This window comes from Thermobia domestica, chromosome 9 (genome assembly GCF_964235325.1).
Source record: "Thermobia domestica chromosome 9, izTheDome1.hap1.1, whole genome shotgun sequence".
NCBI classification, from domain to species: Eukaryota; Metazoa; Arthropoda; class Insecta; order Zygentoma; family Lepismatidae; genus Thermobia; species Thermobia domestica.
This window is the reverse complement of record NC_137462.1, coordinates 109,936,232-109,964,000: the sequence shown is the minus strand read 5'-3', so window position 1 is coordinate 109,964,000 and position 27,769 is coordinate 109,936,232. Positions and strand designations below refer to the sequence as shown.

The window sequence follows — 27,769 nt, the reverse complement described above, 5'->3', positions numbered from 1 at the left end:
CAAATTAGATGTTCAGCTTTAGCATCTCTGTGATGTTCCTTGACCTCTACTTTCAGCATTCATTTTGTCTTTACTATCAAGGCAATTGCACTTAATCTTGTAGACGCCTGAATTTCCATTACAGTCGGTGTAATTGCTCTTGAATTGTTTAATATTTCTTTTTTCAAAGGTTTGGAGATATTAGAACAAAAATAAAAGCATTAATGTGAGCTGGCGACGTTCTCCGCCCCCCAAAAAAGTATTTTTACAGTTTGCTCCACCATCATATGACGTATGACTGACAACTATCGGCAAGGTACAGTTCGTACTGCTCTACCCTAGTGAATTACGTTTCTTTTATTTTCCTGGTGTTTTTATTATCTTTCCTCCAGCTTTTATTCTCTGTGAACAAGGCTCTAGTGGAAAGCCAAAACCTCGGAACTACAACATATATTCAAGTACCACAAATACAAGTAAGTGAAATAAAATCTGTAAATAGCAAGATTCACCCTCGAATCGCATACATATAGATGGTTTAGAGTGAAAACCGTTATATACAAAAACGCAAACTTTACAGTATGAGCAAGAAACTTATGTATGGCCTTCACACTTAGTCTTGTGCAAAACCGATCCACATATTTTTTTGTAAGGAGCAACACGATGTTTTAATATTTATTTTATACCAGCTGTAATATGTAGAATACGGTCTTTACATTCCAGCGAAATTACCCAAAAAGTCATTTTCTATAAAACCTTAACTTAGGAGGTTTTGACTCTAAGACACCGAAATATCAAATCTCAAAACTGGAAAACGTATTTGAAATTATTTCGAACTATTCATGGAAGTTTCAATAATAATAATAATAATAATAATAATAATAATAATAATAATAATAATAATAATAATAATAATAATAATAATAATAATAATAATAATAATAATAATAATGTAAACTATCATAAGGAATTAGGTGGAAAGATACGGAAAATTGCATCAACACAGGCAAAACTACTATATTACGAATTGAATTATAAAGAGGGTTGCGAAATGGATCCACATCAACACAATTAGGAGTATTCCCATCATAACCTTCACACCATAACTCCTTGCCTATTACTTCTACGTACTACTTTGAAAAGAGCGTAACTATTCCACATCCAATTTATTCCAGACATAGTGATAATCCCTTCTTGTTGCAAAGGAAATAAATAAACGGTCATTTGGATTTGTAATACAGTAGAAACCCGCTAGTCCGGCCCAAATGAGATCGGAAGCCCAGTCGGAACGCAAAGTAGGTTGGATTGTTAGAGGAACACTTCTATTTACTTACAAGCACGATACAAAGACGGTGGTTTAATTGGAAATATTGTCTCAGTATTATTATGAAATAATCATACTATAAAAATGTTAATACCGTACAGTACACTTCAGTACACACACTAAAACTGTATTATCTTAAAACAATACAAAAACATGCAAAGATAGCAGAGGATATTCAACAACAGACTTACAGCACAGGAAATGAGTCACCGACAAGTATGTACAGACATGAAGAATTGTTGGAGTGAAACGTACAAAATGCCTGATGATAGCATGATCGGACTAAGCGAGGTTCTACTGTAATAATAATAATAATAATAATAATAATAATAATAATAATAATAATAACCAATCGTAGTTTGCTCCTATCGTCAATTCACAAAGTCTCAAAATAAAAAAGAAATCAATGATCGCACATTGAACTGAGCTGGAGCTAGTAGAATCGTTATCTTGTATCTCTTCATTCAATAAGTAACTTAAATGTATTGACAAGGACTTGAAGAAATAAAATACATATTTCCATAAGATTAGATTTTATTGGAGAAACGAAAACTAATAAAATGTATATTTTGTATTTCATAAAAATAGTTTAGTATAAAAGAAAGATTTTACTACATTTCGAAAGACTACTATTTTAGTATCTGAACAGACAGTTCGCATCATGAAAAGTCATATCAGTATTTAACCTATATAAGAAAAATTCAAAGAAGAAAATATATGATTATCTTTTTTATTTTTTATCTGCTATTACCGCAAATGCATTATAATTTCCTTAATATTTATCCGTACCTTTTATTACATATTCATACAGTAAAACTATTGCTTCTAAGAACAGATCTTTTTCGTATGGTAGAAATTTACTTTTGCAACGTATCATCAATTCAAACACATATTATGTATTGAAGAAAACCTGCCAGGAGTAATGCATTTAAGAAAAAAAAAGACATGAAACTATTATCTGATACTGATATTCAGAGTAAAAGTGTTCGAGATTGGGTTGGAAATTAGACGGGACACCTTCTCGCCGGGTACCGTGTTGGTGGGCTAACTACTAGACAATCCAACAAAGATGCAAACTTCTCTGGGTTCATGTCTACCTATTTTGCCTGGATTTATGTATGCCTTCAGACATTATTGTTTTATTTCTGCTAAAACCATATTTTAAGTAGGAATAAAGATGTGAATGTGCACTTTATTAATCTTTTTCACTTTTTTTTATTTAGTCATTTATTTCTCTTGAATATTGCTTTCGAGAAACTAAGCATTTCAATATTTCTAACTCATTGCATCTAATCGTGAATTTTATCGTTGTATATTGTATCTACCAAATATATCTTACATCTCGACAATTTCTTTTCTCAATAACTTCAAGACGTGTTGACCACTTTGGATTGATTAACCAGTTCAGAAATTATTGGCAGTAAAGCGTGAAGGGAGGTGAGCGACCTGTTGCTAACAATGTATCAATTATTGATCATCAGTGATTTCATCAATATTCAAACCTCCGAGCCTATCCAATATTATCCTAAAGGTAACGCCATTGCTACGTAATCCTTACGCAGACAAGTATAGTAATTAATACACCAACATGATAAGCCGGAAAAAAGGGTTCAATCTAGAGCGCAGTCGCAAACTTTTATTATGTTTAAATTTAGCTCGTCTATAACAGAATACATATTTGAATACATAGTTTGTATTCTCACTTCTGAAAGTAATATTAGTCGAAACTCTACATCAAATAACTAAAGCACAAAACTGATGTTAGGTATAAAAAAGCTTCTATCCTGTATAATAGATTAAGAAATACGAAATATCATAAAGAATAAAAATGTTGCACAAAATATACACAGAACAGGCAAAAAGCTACAAAAATCGTAGAATTTCTTTTACGTACAATCTGTCTAAACTAGATCAAACAAAAATACACATATAAAATAAAGCATTTTCCTTTGATACAACATTAACAACGGTTAAAAAAAAGTTAAAACTAGATCTCTAAGATTAGAAGTCCAACTTCAGTTTCTAAACAATTCTTCCCACATTTTCGTGAAAAATACATTTTAACGTCACATACATGCCACGATTTATAACAGTAATTGAAAGCACAGAAACTCTTGTTAGGCCATTTCGATTACATTGCAGTTCAATAGAAATATTCATCTGTTATTCTTTCGCTAGTTACATAATTTGAAAAAGAAATAGCTACTCAGGGAAATCAATACAAAATTACACCGATTATTCATATATATATATATATTGCTGAGGTCATTTTCATTTTATACAGGGTACACATAACGTATTGTGCTGATTCCAAAGTTAAGGAATTTACTTCTCACCTTAAGGGAGTACACCAATGTATTTTTAAATTAACTGCCCTGCATATGTTACCTGAAACCTGAATATCAATATACCACCGTCTGTTTTAGGTAATAGAATTCTTTGCTTTCTTTAGTTCATTGTAAACAAAATACTTAACATGTTTCCAAGACCTTTTATCAAGAATGCCACCTGCTAAAGATATACATTTTACACAATCAGCTTTTCCAGGGATCTTTTTCAGCAGAAAAAATTTAGACATATGTTCCTTAACAGCATCCTTTTCTTCTTCAGACCATGGGTCTTTCTGATGCAAAGTGTTATGAGCCCTACTATTTTTACCACGTTTCTTCTTCCTTTGTACCTTCTCTTTCTCATTCAGGTCTTCATCTTCTTTGTGGTCAAATCCATTATCACAAAGTATATTATCTGTACCATTTTCAGAAACAGGATAAGTAGTTCGTGATTCAGACTCTTCTTTATCACATTCCATTGAATCTTCTGCATTACTATCATTGCCACTATCCTCTTCTATGGAAAGATTGTCAATGTCGTCCAGTGTTTTCCCATAGTAATTATTCAGATTGCCTTTATCAGCAGCCATAAATAATTTGCTTGTTTTAGCAACTGTTAGAGTGCTATCTGGAAGTCTATAGAATTCTTTATGGACGTCAAGATCATGTCCGAGAAATGATGCAATATTTTGCATTTCACACTTCTTTAAGTTTAAAATTTGTGCTATCGTGGCAATATGTTTACGAAGCTTTGTGGACGTAATAAATTCTGGATGTGCAGCTCCACATTCCTTTGCATACCGATGAAGAACATCCCATCCTCGGTAGCATTCTTCTGAATTATATTGAACTTTCGCAAAAATGTATTTATTACTAGAACACACTCCAACCTTTTCCCTCATTTGCACCAGTAAGTCGATTGCCTCCTTCATTTCTGAGGTCAGTAATATTGGAACTTTTCTCCCTTTCTTTCCTCTTGTGTAAACAAGCGTCAGAGAGTGAAGTAACTGTTTCTCAAAACTTGACAAAAATGCAACCACTTCACTATTAGTTGTACAGCCATTTTTCTCTTTGTATGTCTTAACTTCTATTCTCTGCGCTTCACCGCTTCTTCTTCTGTTGAAGAGAATAACTGCTGCCAGTGTAGCCTGACAAAGATCTTCCCATGACTTTTTGTCAGGTAGATGTTTTAGTCGTTCTGCTGCTTCTGCTATCTTCTTAGATAAGTGTGTTTTCAGTTTCTTTAGATCTTCTGCTAATGGTAATAATTCTGGTTTATTCCACTTTTGCCTAGCAATGGTTCTAAGTGCATGAGATGAAACTTCATTTGTCCATTCCAAGTTACATAGTTCGAAAAAGTCCTCTGCTTCTTTCCTTAATTCCATGTTCCTCATTTTCAGTGCTTCTCCTTTCAGTATCATCGCACAGCTTTTAAGTGCATGGCCAAGTTTCAAAGCTAGTGAAGGTATCTTGTAACACTCGTCAGTATTACTGTATCCACAAACGGTTTTCACAGCCTGCACAATTTTGGAGAAGTTCTCTACTTTTATGCAATCTTTAAAACTATTAACGTCCTGACTAATTTTTCTCATTTCTAAAAGTAGCCTGCCCAATTCCCTTAATTTCTGGCTTATATATGTATAGAGATGAGTGTCACTGGCATGTTTCTGGCATAACTTAGCTCCATATGTGAGAATAAGATCATCATTCTTGACAGCAAGGGAAATACTGTCACACTTCATTCGTGAAAGAACTTTCTCCTTCAGGTCAATTTTTCGTGGACAGCCAACCAAGAGATCTCCCAAGGCAGTTCTTTTAGAATATTTTTTTCTACTTCCGTTTTTATCCAAACAATTTTTTGAATGTTTCCACATATGGGATCTTTTGAAAAAGCCAAGACAATTTTCACATGCAACATACTGACTGGGAGAGCCTGACCTCTGAGATCGTTTGGTGGGAATAATAACACCAGCTTCTTTCTCTATTGAATTTTGATTGTGTTGAAAGTTGCCAGCATTTCTTAGTTTTATCAAAGCTATTCTTCTTTCTTGGGAACCCTTCTTTAAAGACAAAACGTCAATTACTTCCCTTTCATTATAATGTTTCCTAAATAAGTGTTTGCTTAGTTTTGAAAACATTTTGGAACAATACAAACAAGAAGCTTTTCTGTCATATATTCTTTTACCTGCCGCATTATTAGATTCAGCTACGTGTACACGCTGTCGATCTTCTTTCAAAATATATTTAAGTGCCGTCTTTCGTAATTCAAAAATTTCAGAATGATTGGAATCGGAGCAACTAGAACATTCTACAATATCACTGTTACTAATAGCTTCACCTGTTCTATTTGTTACGTTATTAGAATTGCCCAATTCAATACTTTCCTTAACAGAGCTCTGAAAAGTTATCTCACTCCAGGGAATTATTGTCCTATCTGATATTGCAACATCTGTTGATTCACTGTTACACGAAACACTTTCTTCACCAGGGTCATAATCCGGATCATCAATATCACTTGCACCTGATATAGCATCGTCTTCAAAACTGCTAATATTCGTTAAAGCGTTGCTTTCTTCACTTTTACAGATGGTTACTTCACTTTCTTCAGAAGAACTATCTGAATATTCTACGAGACGTAAATTGTGTTTTTTGTTTTCGTTATTTTTTGTTGCTTTTCCTGCTTGTTTACACAAAGTAAGTTTTGAATACATATCTTTGTGGTTCGTTTCAGATTCAATATCTGGTAGTACGCTTCTTTTTATCTTCCTTCGAACTGTTTCTAAAGATCCTTCTTCGTTTGTTTCCGATTGAAGCAGTAACTTTTCTTCTGTCATGGAAACGGGAACTGAAAGGATTTCGTTGTGGTTCATTTCAGATTTAACATCTGTTACTAGACTTCTTTGTATTTTCCTTGAAATGCTTTCTGAAGATCCCTCTTCGTTTGTTTCAGGTTCAAGTGGTTCCTCGTTTTCTGTTATGAAAACCAGTTCTGAAGAGATTCCATTGTGGTTAATTTCAGATTGAGCATCTGGTAGAAGGCTTCCTTGTATCTTCCTAAGAGCGGTTTCTGAAGATGCCTTTCCGTCTGTTTTAGGTTCGAGTGGTACCTCATCTTCTGTCATAACCAGTTCTGAAGACATTCTACTGTGGTTAATTTCAGATTTAAAGTTTTCTTGTATTTTCTTTGAAATGACTTCTGGAGATCTCTCCTCGCTTTTTTCAGGTTTAAGTGGTTCCACATTTTCTGTTATGAAAACCAGTTCTGAAGATATTCCATTATGGTTCATTTCAGATAGAGCATCTTGTAGAAGGCTTCCTTGCATCTTCCTAAGATCGGTTACTGAAGATCCTTTTCCGTCTGTTTTAGGTTCAAACGGTACGTCATTTTCTGTCATAACCAATTCTGAAGAGATTCCACTGTGGCTCATTTCAGATTTAATACCTGATAGTAAGTTTTCTTGAATTTTCCTTGAAATGGTTTCTGGACATACCTCTCCGTTTGTTTCAGGTTCAAGTGGTTCCTCATTCTCTGTTATGAAAACCAGTTCTGAAGAGATACCACGGGGGCTCATTTCAGATTTAACACCTGGTAATAAGATTTCTTGTATTTTCGTTGGAATGGTTTCTGAAGATCCCTCTCCGTTTGTTTGAAGTTCAAGTGGTAACTGTTTTCCCGTCACGAAAACCAGTTCTGAAGAGATTCCACTATGGTTCATTTCAGATTCAACGCCTGGTAGCAGATTTTCTTGTATTTTCCTTGGAGTGGTTTCTGAAGATCCCTCTTGGTTTGTTTCAGGTTCAGGTGGTACCTCATCTTCTGTCATAACCAGTTCTGAGGAGATTTCACTGTGGTTCATTTCAGGTTGACCATCCGTTAGAAGGCTTCCTTGAATTTTCCTAAGAGCAGTATCTGAAGATCCCTTTCCGTCTGTTTCAGGTTCAAGTGGTATTTCATTTTCTGGCAGAGTAGAGAATGTTTCCATAGCCTTTGAAACGTCGCATTTGCCTAGAAAATAATTTATTGTCTTATTATGAATTCATATACGTTTATAGACATTTTGCAAAACCTAAAATATCACCTTGAATTCAATAAATCGAGTTAGATATCTGACAAGGGAAGGATCACTCAGATCACCCCGAAAACCTACTTCAAATTTCGTTCACGTGTAGGTCAGCCACAAAGAAAGTGCCATTCAAAAATAGCTGCCATTATGAAGTGCAAGGCCTTTGAATAGAAGGGTAAAATTTTGATGGATGCGATCTCTTATACAGAGTTTGGCGAAGTTCCAGAACTGCTAAATATCTCGGTTAGAATGAGTTTTTTTTTTTTTTAACTTGGTGACAGAAGTTTCAGAATATCAACAGAGCTATTGGGTGGGCTTGCCTATAAAATGTAGGGTCCTATTTGGGCCCCAACTTTCATTCTTGAAATTGAAACCCCCATTTTTATTGCAATTTTATATTTACAAAAAATAAATAAATAAATAAATAAATAAAAATAAAAAAAATAAATAAATAAATGAGAATGTTCTGCTCAAAATTATACGATGTGTCCTGGTCTCTCCAGGGCCGGAAAGTACATTAATAGTGAGAAATGTAAAAGGTTCGGAATGGCTAAAGATTTTACTAAGAATGTGTGTAAAAAACTGAAAGAGCCAGAAGTTGTTTAAAAGAAAGCACTAAACTACCAGGCGGGGGAGGGGGGATCAATTTAAATATACGGAATTCAATCTTGCATTTTTGAAACTGAAACATTAAATATTTTACTGCAGATTCCTCCGTAGCCTTTTCACACTTCTGACCATTAATCTATTTTCCGGTCCTTTACGATCCAGAACTTACATCCTACAGTTCTAAACAGAAAATATTCTGATTTAGTTTTTTCAGTAAATATAAAATCTGCAATAAAAGGAGGGGATCTAATTTCAAAAGTTGAAGTTGGATCCCATGGGACTCAAACAGGGCCCCACACCTTTTGATCGACTAGCCCGTCCGATAGTTTATTTGATACTCAGCAACTTCTGTCGCTTAGAGATATTTAACAGTTCTGGCACTTTGACAAGAACTGTATAAGAGACGGCGTCAAAATTTTGCCTTTTTATTCAAACGCCTTGCACTTCATAATGGCAGGTAATTTTTTGGTGATACTCTCTTTGTGGCTGACCTACATGTGTACGAATTTGAAGTAAGAATTCGGTGTGATCAGAGTGACCCTTGGGAGATTACATCAGACTCAATTTATACAAAAAGTAAAGAAACATTTTAATTACGCAAATGTTTCTAAAAGTACAATGTGTTTCTTAACCTACTAGTGTCACCCCCCCTCCCACCAAAGAAGTGATAAGCACAATTTTCATTGTGGGTCAAGTCACGAAATGGGGTTGCATTAACATTTTTAATTTACCTAACTTTTTCCACATTGAAAGTTGCATACTTCCTGGGTTCAGAATCACTCTTTATGTTATTATTATTATTTGAATCTGGGAGATTAGATTTTAATATGTTGTGTGTGTAATTTTTTGCGTTGTTTGACATTTGTGTTCTTTTAAACAATATTTCACAAACTACTTGACTTTAGAGATCTGAAACAACAATCAGTGTATTCTATACAAAAAACACTACATTTTATGTTCTGCACATATTTTCCCATCTTGTACATTAACAACCCTAAAATTAGTTCCAAGTAAGCATGGTTTTAATTTTCACACCAGTATTTCACTGTGAAGGAACATCAGTTCTAATATTAAGACTCGTGCTTTACTTGGTTCTAAAGAGCTTATGTTTCATTTTTGAAGCCTGATATCCTTTTAATTTATTTTTAAGGGAGGAGACCAGTATAATACCTTCAAAAAATCGATTTTTTTTTTAGTTGTTTGTTGAAAATCCGGTGTAAAAATTAGAAAACCGCCGCCGCTAGAGCTGTTTCCGTTTCCCCAGGCGCGCGCGTGTGCTGCGTTGTTGCGCGTAAAGTATTTTTATTACATACGAGATAGGGATAGTAAAATCCATAAAGTTGTGGTGGAGGACAAACCATATGGTGAAGATTTTCCAGTCAAAAAGAAAGAGTGTGTTGGCCATGTGGGGAAGAGAGTTGGGAGGAGATTGAGAGAGCTAAAAGATAAATAAATAAATAAATAAAAGTCTAGGTGGAAAAGGAAAATTGACTAGTGCAGAAATTGGTAAACTTAGTAGTTATTATAGTAAGGCTGTGAGGAAAAACAATAACTCAATGGATAAAATGAGAAATGCAATTTGGGCAACATGGCCCTCCCCAGCTAACTATCCTCAACACAATCTCTACCCAATAGGGCCTGGAAGTTGGTGCAGTTGTCAACATCTAAGAGTAACAAAGAACCTTATCAATTTAAAGCAGGATTTCCTCTCCAAGTATCACAGGCCATTAAACCTGTTTATGAAGACCTTACTAAGCTTGATCTTTTGAAGAGGTGTCCTGATGCACTCTCAAAATGCTAATTAAAGGTTTAATCAATTGGTATGGAAAGTGGCCCCCAAAACAAATATAGGAAGCACTTTAATAGTGGAAATTGCTACTAATGTAGCTGTATGTATTTTCAATGAAGGGCACACTACACTTACGTCAATTCTGAATGAATTTTGAGTCTAAGTTATGCAATAGTGCGATTTGGACTGTACTGAAAGAGATTCCGTCAGAATCCAAAAAGCCTCCCCCCCCACAAAAAAAAATCTTTGCACGTGTCAAAAGAGTACAGAATTACTGCCACAAGATCATGGCTGACTCTCCAAGGGGGGACTCTTCAAGAAGTAGACACATTGGCACATTGTTTGGTGCAGGAATGGATTCTGACTGGTGATTGAAAAAAAAAAGACACAAAAAACTTTAACCTCAAATTTCTCAGAACGCGTTTTTGGTTATGGCAACCAGCCCAGAGCCTAAACAGAGGTTCAGATGATTTTTTTTTCTTTCTTTTTGAAATGTTTCACAATAGTGGCTATCGTCCAAACCTCCAACTTTCTTCAAATTAATTCTGTCTTGAAAGGAAACAAATCTTTTGCAAGCAAAATTGTGTGGTTATGGGTTGTTCAAGTTGCGCATTTAATTTTATACCTTTCAGCTAAATATTAAAATCAGAATTGAGGTGAGGTCGAGAGGTACATTATTTTCCTTCACTTACCTATTTTTTTCATTCTTTTTAGATCACATGTCTGACCTGTGCCCTGGTTGCAGCAAAGAAGTGCACCCAGTTGCAAACTGTTTTTCTTTATTTTTTGATGATATTATACAGGGTGTTTTTTTTTTCTTTTCAAAATTCACGGATTTCATTTGGGTCTAGAATCTCTAACTAAAGTCCTATTTTTCACGCAGTTTGTAGTGAATGATATAGGAAGGATGGGAGATTTGTGGAACTATGTTTATTGGTTTAAATTCATCCGGGATAATATCGGCCAACCCTCAAGAAAAACAGCAAATATTCGCCAATGTACCTTACAATTGGAATGAAGTGCGGTGCGTTGTGGAGATTTGAGGTTTCTTCGTTAGATGGCAACCTCGCTAAGGTCAATAAGAAACAGGAAACTATGCCATTGTATTGGGAATTGTGCTCTACAGTTCTGTGCTACTGTGTGAGTATGATCGAAACAAAGTGAGAATAGTGTGCTCTTTGGTGCAACATGAGTTTATCCGTAGAAGCTTTGGAGAACGAAATCTGTTGTTGCTATGCAAAGGGCATTCAGAAACAAATTTGCCTCACGTTCTGCTCCAGACAGCAACATAATATGGTCACTAGTGAATAAATTGGTATAAACAGGATCGCTTCTGAGTGAGACAGGAAGCATCGGACCCCGGAGGCAGATGTTGCGGAAGATATCAGTTATTGACTCCTAAGGTAGCCTAAGAAAACTCTTCGTCGTTTGTCGCAAGAAACCGGCTATAGCTATTCAACATGTAATTTCTGGGAGTTACCACTAACACTTAATTTGGATTCGGCAATTTTGCTTTAAAAATCCAAAACCTCATTCCAATTGTAATATACACTGGCGAAAATTTGCTGTTTTTCTTGAGGCGTGGTCGATATTACTCCGAGTGAGTTTAAACCAGTAAACATAGTGCCATACATCTCCTATCCGTATTTGATCATTTGCCACAAATCACATGAAAATCGGACTTCAGTTAGAAATTCTAGACGCAAATAAAATCCGTGAGTTTTAAAAACTCACCCTGTATACATTTTCCAATGATTTCTTTATGCAAACAAGTAAATAAAGGTTCCTTTTTGATAAGTAAATAAAAAACATGTGATTGTCATTGATCAACAACACACTGGTGATTTTTTAAAAGAGATGCCACTTTGGGTTATGTCATTCTGGTCTCCTCTCTTAAATTCAAAATTAAAAGTCATGTTGTTTTTTTCGAACTTAGGACTTTTGACTTCATGTACCGCAGATCGGGATGATGATAAAAAATCGCAATTTTTTCTGTTTGAACATCCATAGGGGTAAAACAAGTAAGAAAATTACAACACTGATATTCAACCGGTAAGCAAAATATTCGAAATCGAAAGCCAAGTTTTCTCCTAAACTACGATTTTTTGCTAGTTATTTCTCGGATGGGGGCTGCAATAATAATCAGAAATTTTATTGTTCGAAGATCCATAAGCGTAGATTAGCAGGAAAAATTAGAACACGTATATTCAACTGGTAAGCAAGTTATTCAGAATACTAAATGCCGAAACTCTTGTTCAATATTTTGATATAGAAGATGCAGACCACTGTATTGCCCGGATCATATAAATATATCACTGCCAGGAAGCAATATCTGGACCAAAGGATGCACGTGGTCCCCTAAAATGGCGACGTAATCACCGTCAGTAACGTACACGCATGTAAAAAATTATTGTCGCGTGTCTATAAATATGTTGTTGTAGGAATATAATTTGATTACGAATTCGCCCGGTATTTCTGATAATATTAATATGTGTATAATCGGCAAATACATGTATGTGGCAAATTTTATGTCAAAAGAGCAGTAAATAAGAACAATAAAACGAAAATAAAACTTTCTTGCGAATTTAGCAACATTTTGTTTTACTCATTCTAATTTTCGTATCTGTCATTCTTTTCCTATGAAATTTACCACAAATATACATTTCCCGATTATACATATAGTATCAGTATTAAAAGTACCCTGCACAATCATTATCAAATTATATTCTTACAAGAACACAGTTATAAATATGCGACAATCATTTTGGACATGAGTGTACCTGGTAAGCGTCAGTACAAGACCCACTGAATATAGGATATTGTTGCCCACAGCATCACAAAGCCGCTGTATGTTCCACGGTTGCGCGGAGATAATCCGGATCATACTCTTTTATGGACGTCCACCACACATAAACAGATCTCTTGTTATAAATAAGGTAAACGATGATTCATCTGACCATATTACACATTTCCAGTCATCACAAATCCATGTTGCATGTTCGCGGCTCAATTCCCATCATACTAAAACCTTATGGTCTCTTATCAGTGGTTGCTCGTACAACCCGAACCAGCACGTACACCTCATGTGACTTGCGGACTATGATTGCCAATACAGGCTGTAGGAAATGCCGACTGAGTTCGCAGTCACTTGCATCAGTTCATCTGTGTTTGTTGATAATGTGTGGTTCTACAAATTGAAATTAACAGGTCGAGCTCTGATTCCTTAGACTGGGCTTAGCCTGACCTGGCCATCCTTTGGCTACGGCTTTGATTTACAAAGAAAATGTTTTTAGAAGGAGGAGCATATGTCTAAAGGGAGAATAAATATTTTTAAAATAAGATTAAAAGATTTTGAATACTATATTATGCAATAAAATTTTTACACGGAATTAAGTGGGCAATCATTTCCATATCCTCTTTGTTCACAGGCTTATAGATGGAAATTCATACACGACTAAATCGTGAACAGAGCTAATGTATTAACATATTCATGAATGAATTCTAGATACCGGTACGCTCATGCAAAAGAAAAGTCGTTAGGAAATATGTCTCTGTATAAAATCACATTCCAGTATGTGACACGAACTTCTCAAAAGTACATCCTGCCATTCAAAAAATAGCACAGCTGCCAAGAACATCCAAAAGCGTTTTCGCAAGTCCCTAGTGAAAATGTTAATGGCAAATCATTAAAAAAAAAAAAAAAAAAAAAAGATGATCTCACTTGTATATACGTATGTATGTAAACGCGAGGAAGAGTCCAGTCAAAATACTCAAATGATAAAGGCTAATAGATACAAAGGTGATATTTGCAATGCAGGTACAGAAGGTTGTTCACTTTATATCCGATCACTTTCGATTCCGTGCTGCCACCTGGCATCGTGCTGGAAATATGGGTCTGCTGGCGGAAGTAGTGTTGTCTTACCTGGTAGGAGTGTTATCAACTGACGACAAAAATTAACCGGTATTGGTAGGATTACGTAATGGCGCTTTTCCATGCTAAAGTTCCGTACGTATGCATTGTGAAACAGTGTCGGAAGAATGGGTTAATACCCGAGATAGCTGCTGCGAAAGCTATTTTGTCCCATTACATAAAACAGGCTCTCCCTTGCGAACATTCACCCACGAAAACCACCAGAAGAAGAGAAAATGAAATGAAATCTGTGAGTTTTACGTCCCACGGTTATGCCGGTTAGGCTAAAGGAGACGGTGATGATGAGTAATGAATGAAATGGTGGAATGAAGAAAGTGGGAGGAAACGGGAGAACCCCGAGAAAACCCACGCACACGGTGTTTGTCCACCACAAAGTTCACTTGGCGGGGGCACACCAGAAGAAGAGGTGCAAGCAAAGTGACACAAATAGTGCTAAGGGGAATCCGTCGATTGGCGTGCCGAAAAACATTCCCCAAATCAACATGATATGAGCCACAAATTTCACCTCGCGCCAACTGTGAACAAAACAATTCACAAGCGCCTTAGTTTGAAGTGTGTGTGGAAGGCCCGTATACACTACCTTCTACCGTGTCATATAGCCAAACGTAAGACGAACTGAGGAAACTATGAAAAGTACCTGCTAGGAATGGAAGACTTGTCACAAGAGTGAATCATATGTCCGTATCACTGCTTGTGGTCACACTCGAGCGATCACATGCCGTGACATTGACGGCAAGGGGTGCAGCAACTTTGTTCGTGAGTGCAGGCAAAGTTTTCCTCGTTGCTTTATGATTGTTACGGGATTTGGATATAAGGGTAAGTTGATGATATGCAAGGTGGATTAAAAGTTGAAGGTACATATACTTCAAGAATCTATCGGAGACTGTCACAATTGTATAGAATGAACGCGAACCAGGTGGTGATCCATATGAACAAGGCTTCGAGTAATACCGCTAGAACATCATTACGTTTTCATCACGAAATGGCAGAGGAATTAGGAATCCATGCCACTTAGTTTGAAGACATTCCTGTGAAAAGCACAGATGCCAGTCCAATGGATTTTTGTGCATTTGAACTGTTGAAACCACATCTTCAACATCACCGCCCGCGCATCCTAGATTTTCTATGGAAAGCCCGCAGGGAGAAGTGGGACAGAATTTCCATGTCTGTCCTGCAAAAGAGCTTGCTGCAACAGAAACTACGATTGTCGGGTAGTAGTGCACAATACTAAGAATCCAGAAGAACATGATTGGTGGTGTCGGCGCGGTATCTCTTATGAATATCCGTCAAAAATGGTCGGATATAAAGCGAACAACCTTCTGTATTTTGGAGATGATCTATTGTGATTCCAACGTTATTAAGTAACATTTGACATGATCTTGTGAAAAGCTGTTTAATTTACTTACTTCCAACCAATAATATTGTTGCAGTGTATCTTCTTCCATCTTTCCATCTAACAGATTTTAATTCGCCGGGTATAAATGATTGTAGACATTCGTTTTCTTCATCTATGTGATGAATATGAAGAATTCCATCTTCTACATACCGAACCAACGCCCAACAATCTGGAATAGTAAAGTATCGTACAGAATGTTGTTGAAAGTAAGATTATAAAATCAAAAAACTCAGTCTAAAGATTTCGGAAATATGAGTAGAAAGGTAAATTGGCTTTGTTGCTGATAGATATTGCTAATCATGGTTGACTCGTTTAAACCGCGTTAATTGTAATTAAGTTTTGCCCTGCAATCAAGTGGTCGTAGCTTCGATTGTCGGTGGAGTCACAAAAGTTTTCACATAACCTTGCTGATACGTAAGAACATTAAGCCTAAAGTTTGTTTAAATGTACTGTTAAATGTTGGGAAAATTTATCGACAGATCTGTAGCTTATCAGTAAGACTTTTTAATTTTCTGGGATGATGTCTACATAATAACATTTTAATCTTAAAAATTACACATGATTATTGTAGTGTAGAGAGTACACTGAATTCAACAAAGAACTTTTTGCGATAGCGTGTATTTCAAGTGCATTTCTTATTTTATGAATCCGTTGAGCATGTTCCTTTCCATCGATGTCTACTTTCTTGAAAAGGTTTACTTCCGTAACTCGGTTAAGACCAAACAACTTTACTTCTATCGATATGCAATCTAAATAAAGAAATTATTTAAACGAAAACCGGTTCAAACAAAAAAAAAAAAAGTTTAAACCACAAGACTTCCGTTCCTTGTTTTTAAACATGGTTTCTGCGAAACCTGCTGCTAGAAAAGTATGTCTTTACTAATTACAGATTCGATGCAAATTGACTTTATAGACCTAAATGTGCTTGTTTGAAAACACATTATAAAAATAGGTCCACAAAGCATTCACGAAATACTTTCTTGAAAGGGGAATGCTGAGAAGAAGTGTCTGCATATTTCTTGTTGTTTACTCAAAAAGTGTTCTGCTATTGCCTTAAGATCTTATATAAAATTACCTGCTTTTCACTTTTAATAGTTAAAGCTCATAAAACCCGGAATTTTTCTCCGGGAATGTAGTTTTCGTTATTATTTTTAAATGTGCAATATTTCGATTTTTTACATCATACTGAACAAGTCATGATGGGCACAATCTTCGGAAAGGCTTCTAATCGGGTGTAGATTTTCAATGATACCTATGTTTTTGCTTATTATTTTGTTAATATGAAGCGAAAACAGGTTAGAGAAGCACATAATCTTAGATATCTGATATTTTGAGAAAATGTTAAAAAATATAATCTTTGTTTTCTCGTAATTTTTATTTTTTAGTTTATCTACTTATTTTTTGAAGAGAAAATATAGTTAAGCTAGCGCAATACAATTTGGAATAGCTTATATTGATTGATCTAACAAATAAATAATTGAATAATACATAATTAATTCCCTTATAATTCTTGAAAGTATTTTTATTAAACTTTATAACGTTAACTCGTGTGTAATGCAAGTCAGTTATAACACTACGATAAACTCTAAATACCAAACAATATTAAAAATACTTTCCACCTAATAGAGTATTGAACTCACAATACTCTGGTTTACTATGCGCTATTTCTCAAATGCATTATTTAATTCAAACAAATACAAACGTTTACGAAGACACTTTATACACGGGCACGCGAGAGGAAGTCATCGATGCACAACGTGAGGCGTGTAGTTACTCCCGTTGAAAAAAAAATCTGAACAGATTACGATAAAACAAAAAGATTATATTCTCTAACACTGTTTCAAAATATCAATATAACAAAAATATATAACTGATATTTTGAAACAATGTTGTTTTACCGTAATTTGTTCAGATTTTTTTGTTTTTTATCCACACTCGATATGCTTTAGGAGGGCTCTCTGGAGGTCGTACCAATCATGATCATTTTGCTCAGTATGATATGAAGAATCGAAACATCAGAGATTTAAAAAATAACGGACAAATATTTCAATAAAAAAGTGTGTGATTCTCTGCAACAACTTAATGATTATATATTAGGTAGTGTTGCTATTTAAAAAAAAAAAAAAAAAAAAAACCTTGGCCAACCACCTCTCCGAAAAATCCTGCACTCTTATCCACTCAGAATTAAATTAAATATATGAAGATTTGCTCTGATCAATTGAGATCTTTAATTTGAGCCAAAGAAGTACACTTTCCTGAGTGGTTTTCATAATACCTTTCAATACAAGGTGGCTGGCAAAGTTTTTGAACAAAGACTACATGTCTACAAATTTAAAGCTCTCCAGTAATGAAACTAGTGCTGGTAAATTTCTGAAAACTTTAAACCGCATGGAAAACAGTTTTTCCTGTTTTACTTTTTCGGTAAAGATCGGATTCTCAGAAAAAAATAATGAGAGACAGGCAAAATACTTTTCAGTAGTTCAACGATGATGAATTTTGTATTCGTTCTCAATTGTCGAAGTATTTTCTTTTTGATATTTTATAGTGCTTTGTTGCAGGATTGCTTACAGGGGATTATATAAATAATTTGAATATTTATGTGGTTATATGGATATAAACTGTGCTTATATTTCAATTGTTCCTAAAGCAAGAAAGAATGATATTTGTACCAATAAAAATTTGTCATTACTGCGATGGACCGATTAAAGTAGCATATTTGACTAATTCATTATATTATTTTATTAATTGATTTACTTATTTTCTACTGCACGTGAATTGAAGAAATTTAGTTTTTAGTCACCAGCTAGTAGAAATGGACACAGTAGATTAAATTTGCTTCACGTTTAAGGTGATTATATGATTCGAACTCACTGCAAGACCTCTCTTGAGGTCAATTATATTTTATGGCATGCACTGCTCCATTCGCTCATTTAACAAACCTACTGGCATTTTAAATATTTACAATTTTACTTTATTTGGGTTCAATATGCCCTTGTATATTAAATATTGCAGCAATAAGTGTGAAAAGAAAAATAATAAACCAACGAAGAAAACGGATCAGTTAACTTTGTATACCACAAACTAGAATTGCTCCTATCCTTACATTAAATTTGCTAGCATATTTGTAAGTCTTACAATAAAAACTATTAATTGCTGCTATCGTGCTTTTACCAGTAAGTCATGCAGTAATGACCGTAAGTAATAACTTGATGTATGTAGATTTTTTTAAAAATGTAAAAACAAATTTTAATTAGAATCGCCGATCCACATTTACTGTATGGATCCACAATTTTGTAAAATTTAGAGATGAAATTTGTAATAATATTTAAACAGACTATTGTGTTACTAATCGAAATATGCTGTTTTCTTATCAGCGAGATACGTAGGTACGTAAAAATACATCAATGAAAGTCAACCTCTTATGTATGGATTCCCCTATAAGGTATGGGTCGCGGACATAAGCTCACTGCTAATAATATAATTGTATTATAAGATAATTAGTGCAATAAAGAATACAATAATGACAACTAATTACATTTATAGGTTAACTAATTTAATTAGAAAGGAAAATAAATCTGAATAAAATAAATAAGCAACGGAAAAATCACAAACGGAAAATATGATAAAAATGAAAAACTAGACTTTGAACATTAATATGAAGTAGATTTGAATATTAAAATATAAATTGAAAACAGATTTTTACAAACAAAAGTATACTACTTTCTTTTCCTGAAGAGAGCCCCCTCCCCCTCCCCTGTACTGAAACTTTCGGTGAAAAAAATTTTGCAGCACAGAAATATCGGTAAACAAAATTTTGGTGAAAGAGTATCTTCTTGTTATCTTTTTCACTATGACTGAAAGTATCTGAGATATATTTCATTTTACTTAAAAAAACGTATGATGGGTATGAAGAGGTATTAACATCTAGACTTTAACTAGTAGTAGGCCTAATTCAGTAGAAAATAGAGCCAATAATGCTATATATCAGTTGTCAGATATCAGAATAAAATAATAAGAATGTTGCAGGATTTAATGTGTTAAACGTAGGCAGGCTCTGAGGAATTTTGAGGAACTTTAAAAGAAAATGCTCCGGATATTTAAGTCTTGGCTTTGACTACTAGTAAGCTTAGTTCCTCAATAAAATATGGACAATATGACTAATGTCAAATATGAGTTATCAGATATCAGCATAAAATATTAAGAATGTTGCAGAGTTCAAGTCTTAAGGCTGTTATCATACTTGCAGACCAATATTCATCAAATGAATCTCTTTCTTGTTTACTGACCAGTGAGAACAAAACAACAACTTATGAACCAAGAAAAGCTTAGTGTTAATAAATAAGAAAGAGGTTTGTTTGAGCGTTGGTCTGCAAGCACGACGGCAGTACTAAGAAGCAAGGCTTAACCCTACATCTGAGTATGATGATTTCGTAAAAAAAAAAAAAAAAAAAAAGTCAAAGCAGAATTACCAATCCTGTTAGTAAGCAAATTCTGATAGGTAAGTATTTATTCCTAATCATGAAATTACTTTAATGCAGTGATGAATTGTCCGTCCTATAAGAAAAATTTGGTTCCAAAATTTCCAGGGCCAAAATTAGGCCTACTGCCACCCATGCTTCACACATTAAACATGCAACATCTGATATCTGATAACTGGTATACGACATTAGTAGCTCTACTTTCTAATATTATTAGGCCTATTTGTAATTGTAATCAAGGCGATTTTAATATCCAGGGCATTTATTGCAAGTTCCTCAAGGTCTGCCCACATTCAGGGGTGGGTAATTACGCGTAAAAAAAGGTTTTCTACGTGACGTGTAAAATACGCGTAAAAAACGCGTAATTTACGTAAAATACGTAAAAAATTAGAAACAAGTCTACAAATTAAAAGAAAACGTTCTACGCACTGAGCTTTAAATAATTCTTCCTAAAATTGTATGGAATCTAGCTGGATTTTGCAAAACTTAATCCGTAAGCATAAAGTGGGAATTTTGTATTGGCTTTGTAAAGTAGCATTGTATAATACGGTTTGCATGCGTGACTGTTCAAAACCCATTTCATCATGTTTCATGTTTTAAACCCTCTGTAATCGAGAAGTTTTATGCCAGAGAAGCCATGGAAGAAACTATTGTGCAATATAACAACAATGGTAAGCCTTCATGGTCTCCATTTGTGACGACTATCTGCAATGTCTGAGAAAAGCACCACGAACAAGTAGAGGAGTTTCTGTTGGAAAACCTCGACCCTTCAGGAATAACTAGCTACCAGCAATATCGGGGAAATGTGGAAATTTTGAAGAACTTATGAAGAAGGAAATTACAACACCACGCACATTCTGGTCTTTCGCTACTCGGCAACATAAGGAGTTGTCGGAATTTGCTATGAAGTTACTGAACACCCATGCATCTTCAGCGCAAATTGAAAGACTTTTTCTCAAATTGGTCCTTTGTCCATAACGTCACAAGAAACCGGCTCAGCTTCGAACGTTCGAAGAAACTACTTCAAATATACTACACCCTCAAATTACAAGATCACTCAAGTTATGAATATTAGTGTGATTAAGAGTATTGTGTTCGAATCGTACTAAACTATAATGGAAATGGCATGTAACTTTTTCTTAGAATTAAAATTATGGATAAGTTTTAAATGAAATGATATAAGCAGTTTTATTGGAACCAAGTGAAATATATTCAGTATTCGAACTAGGAAGAAAGACAAATTGTTTCTTTCCACACACACACACACACACACAAAAACGAAGAAACAAGTAGTTCAATATTCTGTTGAGTATTTTCTTCAGTTTTGTCGACTTATTATAAGCATGAAAAATGTCTACATTAAATGTTCAAATGATAGTCAAGTGCTAAAGGAAGTAATATATTTAGTGTTGTTGGAATTGGAAGAAAAGAGCAAAATAAATTAGTTCATTCCGAAAAATTTAGTACAATGTTCTGTTGGGTGCTTTTATATTTTTTTCAGTTGTGTGTGTTTAAAATGAGAATCTAATAACTTTTACATCGAAAATTCAATATGTCCCAGTGCTAAGTGAAGTGGTATATATAGTATCGTTGAGACGTGGAAGAAAAACAAATCAGTTTATTCTAAAATTTCATTATTTCAATATTCTGATCAGTATTTTTTGTATCAGTTATGTGTGTGTGTGTTAGTGTGTAATATGAAAGTGAAATGAGCCTAACAGTCAATCTCTTTTTCTTTTCTAATAGAAGTTTCAAAATATACTGAAATGTTTCGAGTTTTATATTAAAAGCTGCAAAGGTATTACAATGAATTGTTATAATCAAAAGGTTACTTGATACTTTCAAACATCCGACCCAACACATATTTTTAATGTGTGTGTTTATATGTTGGGTGGTTGTGCTTGGGTGTGCGCTAATAGGTGCAAAGTATTAATGGGCCGGCGAGGGACTATCCAAAATTATCTTTTATTACTATGATTTGACATGAAATCATTACTTTTAAATATAATGTTTAGAAGATAATAATGTTTTAATATTTAAGTAAGAAAACTAAGCTTACAATATAACCGACTATTCAAAATGATCTTAGTTTTAATGAAAGAAATATAGTTTTCTACGTCTGCGTAAAAAACTGTTTTTCTACATTACGTATATTACTAGTAAATTACGCGTAATTTACGTAAAATACGTAACAAGTAAATTACCTTGCCAACCCTGCCCACATTTAATGCAATACAACTCCGCAACGTCCTTATTATTTTTTATACCTGATAAGTAATATAAAATAGTAGCTCCATTTTCTGCTTAGGAAGTAGCCAAACTCCAAATTTCAATATTCGGTGAATTTTATTAGAAGTCCCTCAAGGGAGCTTATGTTTGCTATCGGTGAGCTTTTGCCCGCCCCTGTAATATAAGACTGCCGGTGAGCTTATGTCCGACACCCATATGGTAGCTAGTAACGGTATGTGAAGTGAAGACAAGTATCTGAAGTTAACGTGCTAACTCATAACGCGCAGCTATACAAATGTCTGAGAATTAAGAGATCCACATAATTGTGAAATTTACGTTAGTAATGTGTGATGTTACTTTGGACATTTGTGCTGTATTGCCCGTTCAAACGAAAATAAAAAAGTAACACGTGTCCTTAGATTATATTAGATATTATATTAGGTTAGTTTAGGTTGAGTTACAAATAAACTACCTTGAAAACAGGCGTGTAAACTGTTACAACTTGGAATAACCTATGGCGTCAGGATATATGGCATGAAAACTATATTGCAAGAAACATACACCAACCGGTGCTACTAAAAAGCACAAATGCTATCTCAGCGAGTCAGGGCAAGGTGAAGCTGGTGAAGCCGCACAATAGCGTAGGGGTGCGCTCGAAGGGAGCAAGTACGTCAGCGACGGCAAGTACGCGCGTAAGCTAGGGTAGTAGAAACAGGAGGGTTTTGATAATGATACGAGTTTCAATAGCACTTGTCATAGTTTCATACTAGTAACCATCTACTTGTAAACATAAAATACACCTTCTGCACTGTGTGTATTGTAGTGGTTATAGATTAGGTTGGTTAAGTTACATTAGTTTAGGTTATAATTCGATAAAACTCAAACAAAAGTGTCAGAACTTTGACACATACGAGGTATTTCTACACTGCTTTTCCGCCACTAAATCATAACAGACAACAAGTGTAACTCTCCGCCAAATAGTCCCTTCCGCCTCCATATTCAACCCCGCTTAAATCAAAAATAACCAATAACTACAGACACTTTCTTAACTTCAACCATTCCCATCACCTGACTTTCACTCATTCTTCATCAGAAATCAAAACAAATCCATCCGGTAAATTTCCTAAAACTGTCCCGGCAGTACTGCACTTAACCCTTAATTTGGAACACAAATATAGAACCAATGAAAACATCGAGATATTACCTATAACGTCTTTAGTACCGCACAAATACATTATTCAACATGTAAGGCAAGTAATTCGATGCCATATATACTGTTTGCACTATCCTCGTTTATTGTATACCCATCTTTGCTGACGCACACCCTCGCTACCGAGCCTACCCTAACTCGGTTAGATACCATTCATGTTTTTTTAGTGAGCATGTAGCACAAATTGGTTAGTGTCTTTTGCACAATAGATCTAACATACACTGAAGATCCCCAGAAATGAATGCACAAAGTCATGCAAGTCTGGATGTGAAGAACGATTATTAAGATACAAAAAGTCGACTTAGTTGAAAATGAAGTAGGCTACATATGCAAGGATTTCGTGAATGGATCCGAACATAAATCTGCATCTCAACGCCAATTTTTAACATTATAGAAATCCGACAGTGAATTACTAAAATAAATTTTGCTTAATTAAAAGGGTCATATATACATACACCAATTCTACTTTCTGGAATGAAGCATAAGCAACTGGCGACATAAATGTTCTTAAAATGTTGCTATTTTTTCAGCGGATTTGGCGCGGTGGTGCAAAGGCAAAGTCAAAATTTGAGTTTTAAAAGTTGGCCAAACAGAGTCGTGGGGAGGTGGATTTCTTGATGAAGTAATCGTTAAATGAAGTGTCATGGTGAGATACTGCAACATGATGAGCTAACTTAACCTAACCTTACTCACTCTACTCTATATTTCAAAATAATGGCTAAATATTGGATGTAAGATAACCTGACGTAACAACCTAACTTACCCTACCCTACATTTGAAGCGCTTACCTCTGGTGTGTGGAGCCCCTGGTTCGATAGCTGGCCACGTAAATTTGTTTTGGACAAAATGGTGTACGTGGGTTTTCTCAGGGTAATATCGTTTCCTCCCACATTCTTATTCCACCAATTCTCCCATCATCACTCACTTGCCTCAATCATCGTCTCCCTTAACCTAAAATGCATAATAGTGAGAAGTTACACTTAAATATTTCATTTCATTTTTCTATCCTACATTTGAAAATAATGGTTATACATTGAGCTAATATAACCTAACTCACTCCACCCTACCCTACATTTGAAAATAATGGCAAAGCATTGAGCTAGCGTAATCGAACTTAACTTACACTACTGTATCCTACGGTACCCCAATATGCTCTACTTATCCCTATCCTACTCAAATACTTGATTCCAAAAACCGAACGTTGGATTTAAGAAAAGATGGTATTTGTGTGGAGCTAAGCGTAGTTTGTAGACAAATATTATTTAAGAAAAAGGGACTACCCACCTTTACTTGAAAACGTTGCTTAACAGGCGGATAAAGATGTGTGATCTGTTAGAACAGAGCCATTTTTTTTATTTTTGCCCTTTAATATTTGGACCCCAGTTATCTATATTTGATTTGGTTTGGAGTTAAGTTTCCCTTTCAGCAGCGAGGCTATATGAGACGCTGTTCTACAGTTTAACGTAAGATCAGAACTACATGAGCTCCCGCCGTCGGATCTCCCACGCCATCCCACTAATACAAAAATCACTCCTATATAGTGATTCTTTTTTATAAGTAGGATGGGGTGGGAGATCATGTAATTAGGATCCTACGTTAAGCTGTATAAGAGCTTTTTCAGTCCTTGATATGGCTTTGTTTCTGTTAAAGGATAAGTTTGTTCACCAGCATTCAACTTCGCCTGCTTTCTTCCCATATCAAGTATGAACAGTTACCATATGCTACGCAAATAAGTTTTCAGTTTGTTACTGCACTGTTTTAGCAAATCAAACATAAGATATTGCATGACGTCATGTAAACGCCATTATTTTATACAACTTCCGATTATTCTTAGATAAGTTAACTTCTACGAAACATAGTCCCTAAAGGAAGAAACGGGATTAAGCCTTTCTGTAAACCAAAATAATCGAAGTAGTTTCAACAACTAGTTTGAAACTGCAAAACTTGTGTAAGATTTTTAAAAAAAATTTCCATTGCCCTTATTTTTCCCGTGTGAAGAACAGGCATTCTACAAGTTATTTTATAATTTGAATTAGATGCAGGGGTAAAAATAAGGGGAAGCGCGGTGGCTCAGTGGTAGAGCGTTCACCTCCGATGCTTGGGGTCCCTGATTCGATCCCAGCTCGCGCCGTGTGGACAAACACCGTGCTGATGGGTTTTCTAGGGGTTCTTCCGTTTCCTCCCACTTTCTTCATTCCACCATTTTCATTCACATCTCATCATCACCATCTCCTTTAGCCTAACTGGCATACTCGTGGGACGTAAAACTCAAAGATTTCATTTCATTTAAATAATAATCCAGAGTTATTTCGAACAGGAACGTAGGGATCGATTTGTACGTATTTTTGTGAATTGCTAACAATATCATGTAGTCATTAAATAAAAACTAGCCTCACAGTTCTTTAAAATTCTGTATTTTGACATATCAAGGCTTTTAAGAACATTTTAAATTGAAGTAAATATACAAGTACGAGCAGTTTGGTAAGGAGTAATTTCCTCACACAGGCTCCTACACTTTCCCCTGAGTCACAGACGAAGCATATTCTCTTCCAAGCATAGGCCTACCAACTTGAAATGGAAAATTACTAATAGTACATGAGCTCTAAAGACACTAAATGACAGTCCTTGCAGATAAATTTTTATGGCAGTGATTGTGTTGGGCCCCAACAGCTTCATCTATACCACATTATGTACGTTTATAAGGCATTAACTGAAGTTTTTAGCCGTTTCTAACTGTACCCTCAACTTCACATATTACCTAATATTCATAATGCTATCCTGTGAAAATATTTTGCAAGGGAAGAAAGATATTTGATGTTTGATTTTCGAATGGTGTCTCAAAACGAAAAATGCATGCAAGAGCACCATATGTGTAACTAGAACTAGTAGGCTCTATTGTCGAAAGACTATATTTATCTGAATCGAAATGCATAATTTCAATGCAATTTCCCCTTATTAAAAAAAAAAAAAAAAAAAAAAAAAACTAACACGTTGTAACAGCTCATTTGGTGCTAAGGGAAGTAAATATTTCATGAATGTATTTGTGTATTCCTAACATAGGACAACACGCACATTTCTTCCGTAAATTTTACAAATTTATGTTGTCCTAAAATAACTGTCATGGCTCCACTAAAACAAATAATGTTTATTAAAGTAATGCAAATGTCGTCTTACCATTATTATAGTGTGCACCGAAAATGGAAAGTTGCACTTATATATAATTAAAATACCTTAAAACAGTAATGTACTTACCTTCTTTAATACGAGATTTTTTTCTTGTGAATACCATCCTTAATCTTCATATCACACAGATCACACAATGTTGTTTCAAACGAACAACCCTTGATACTTGAAGAGTTGGTAACATTGCACGAATATGCACCAACGCGAAAATCATCATACACACGTTTGAGAGCGGGAAGTCACTTACACACGGAATCGATTATGCTGCCACCTGTTGACGAAAATTAGAACTATTTTACACACATTGTGTAAAGTTTACGGGTATAGAACCCTCTACTTGGGGAACGTTGGGGAACTTTTTAGGAGTCGGTAAAAAAAAAATTAAAGCATATTTTGGCCCTCCTGAAACGGTTAAAGCTATTTTTCCTTCCGGGGAATCGGCCTTGTTCCCCGCATGAAAAAGCTGTTCCCCAGTCGCAAGGTGTGTATTCTTGAAAAGTACCTCGCTCACTCATTTTCGTCAACGCACACACACACACACACACACACACACATAGATAGATAGATAGGTAGATAGATAGATAGATATACAAGGAGTGCTGAAAAATTATAATACATACGTAGTTCGTATATATAGCAACAGACTGTCCCAAAATTCGTGTATAAATTCATTTTCGCGTTGCATAGAAACAGTAAACCCTGAGAAAGTGAGACTGGAGGAGGTTATAAACAAACATGAGAAGTTTCGTGTGACACTAAAGCGAGTTCGCAGGTATCAAAGACTAACGACTTCCATCAATCGAGTACGTTACTGTTTTTCAGTATCTGAAACTGAACACACAAGCTTCGTGACCTTTGACCTTTTCTGTCACTGGTGATTTTATCCTTAGGTTTACACTAAACTGTGGATTCGTTCTTTACCTCAATGTTGAAATACATGATTCTTGATTGAATTATTTTTATACGGTAAGCTGTTGAATTTAGCATAATTTCAACCAAAGACCAAAGTCACAGGTGACCTGGTAAATGTCAGGGGTCAAGGTTTCCAGTTCTTTAATGGAAGTTTTTTTTTTTTTTTTTTTTTTTTTTTAGTTCAATACTACTCATATATCATTTATTGTTCTTCAGTTGAGTATATTGAGGTTTTTCAGTATCTGAAATAGGACACAAGCTTCGTGACCTTTGGCCTCTCTAAGAATTAATGACCTTATTAGTGACCTTGTTACATAGGTAATTGTGTTCGTTTGACA

General features: G+C 35.0%; 2 protein-coding genes and 1 long non-coding RNA gene across 4 annotated transcripts in view; all 3 read right to left on the bottom strand.

The window, feature by feature from the left end:
• The window catches only part of LOC145694930 (uncharacterized), a 230,717-nt gene that overhangs the window by 150,012 nt on the left and 52,936 nt on the right, over positions 1–27,769 (bottom strand). The gene's annotated exons all lie outside the window — the stretch shown is intronic.
• On the bottom strand, positions 1,824–5,497 carry LOC145694927 (uncharacterized). The gene has a single exon (XM_081771700.1). It carries the CDS (start codon positions 5,370–5,372, stop codon positions 3,723–3,725), a length of 1,650 nt encoding a protein of 549 aa, XP_081627826.1. The 5' UTR covers positions 5,373–5,497; the 3' UTR covers positions 1,824–3,722.
• LOC145694289 (uncharacterized) lies at positions 5,393–27,001 on the bottom strand. Its single transcript, XM_081770377.1, has 4 exons — positions 26,589–27,001; positions 15,430–15,588; positions 5,555–7,636; positions 5,393–5,511 (listed from the first exon to the last, which is right to left on the bottom strand). Exons 1-4 carry the CDS (start codon positions 26,623–26,625, stop codon positions 5,393–5,395), a joined length of 2,397 nt encoding a protein of 798 aa, XP_081626503.1. The 5' UTR covers positions 26,626–27,001.

Excerpts from the sequence above, each read along its gene's own strand:
- LOC145694927 (XM_081771700.1), bottom strand. The coding sequence starts at position 5,372 with ATGAAGTGTGACAGTATTTCCCTTGCTGTCAAGAATGATGATCTTATT.
- LOC145694289 (XM_081770377.1), bottom strand. The coding sequence starts at position 26,625 with ATGGTATTCACAAGAAAAAAATCTCGTATTAAAGAAG. Across the intron at positions 15,589-26,588 it reads AAAATCTCGTATTAAAGAAG|ATTGTTGGGCGTTGGTTCGG; the intron begins GTAAGTACATTA and ends TTACTATTCCAG. Across the intron at positions 5,512-5,554 it reads TCAGAGGTCAGGCTCTCCCA|ATCCCATATGTGGAAACATT; the intron begins GTCAGTATGTTG and ends CTTTTTCAAAAG.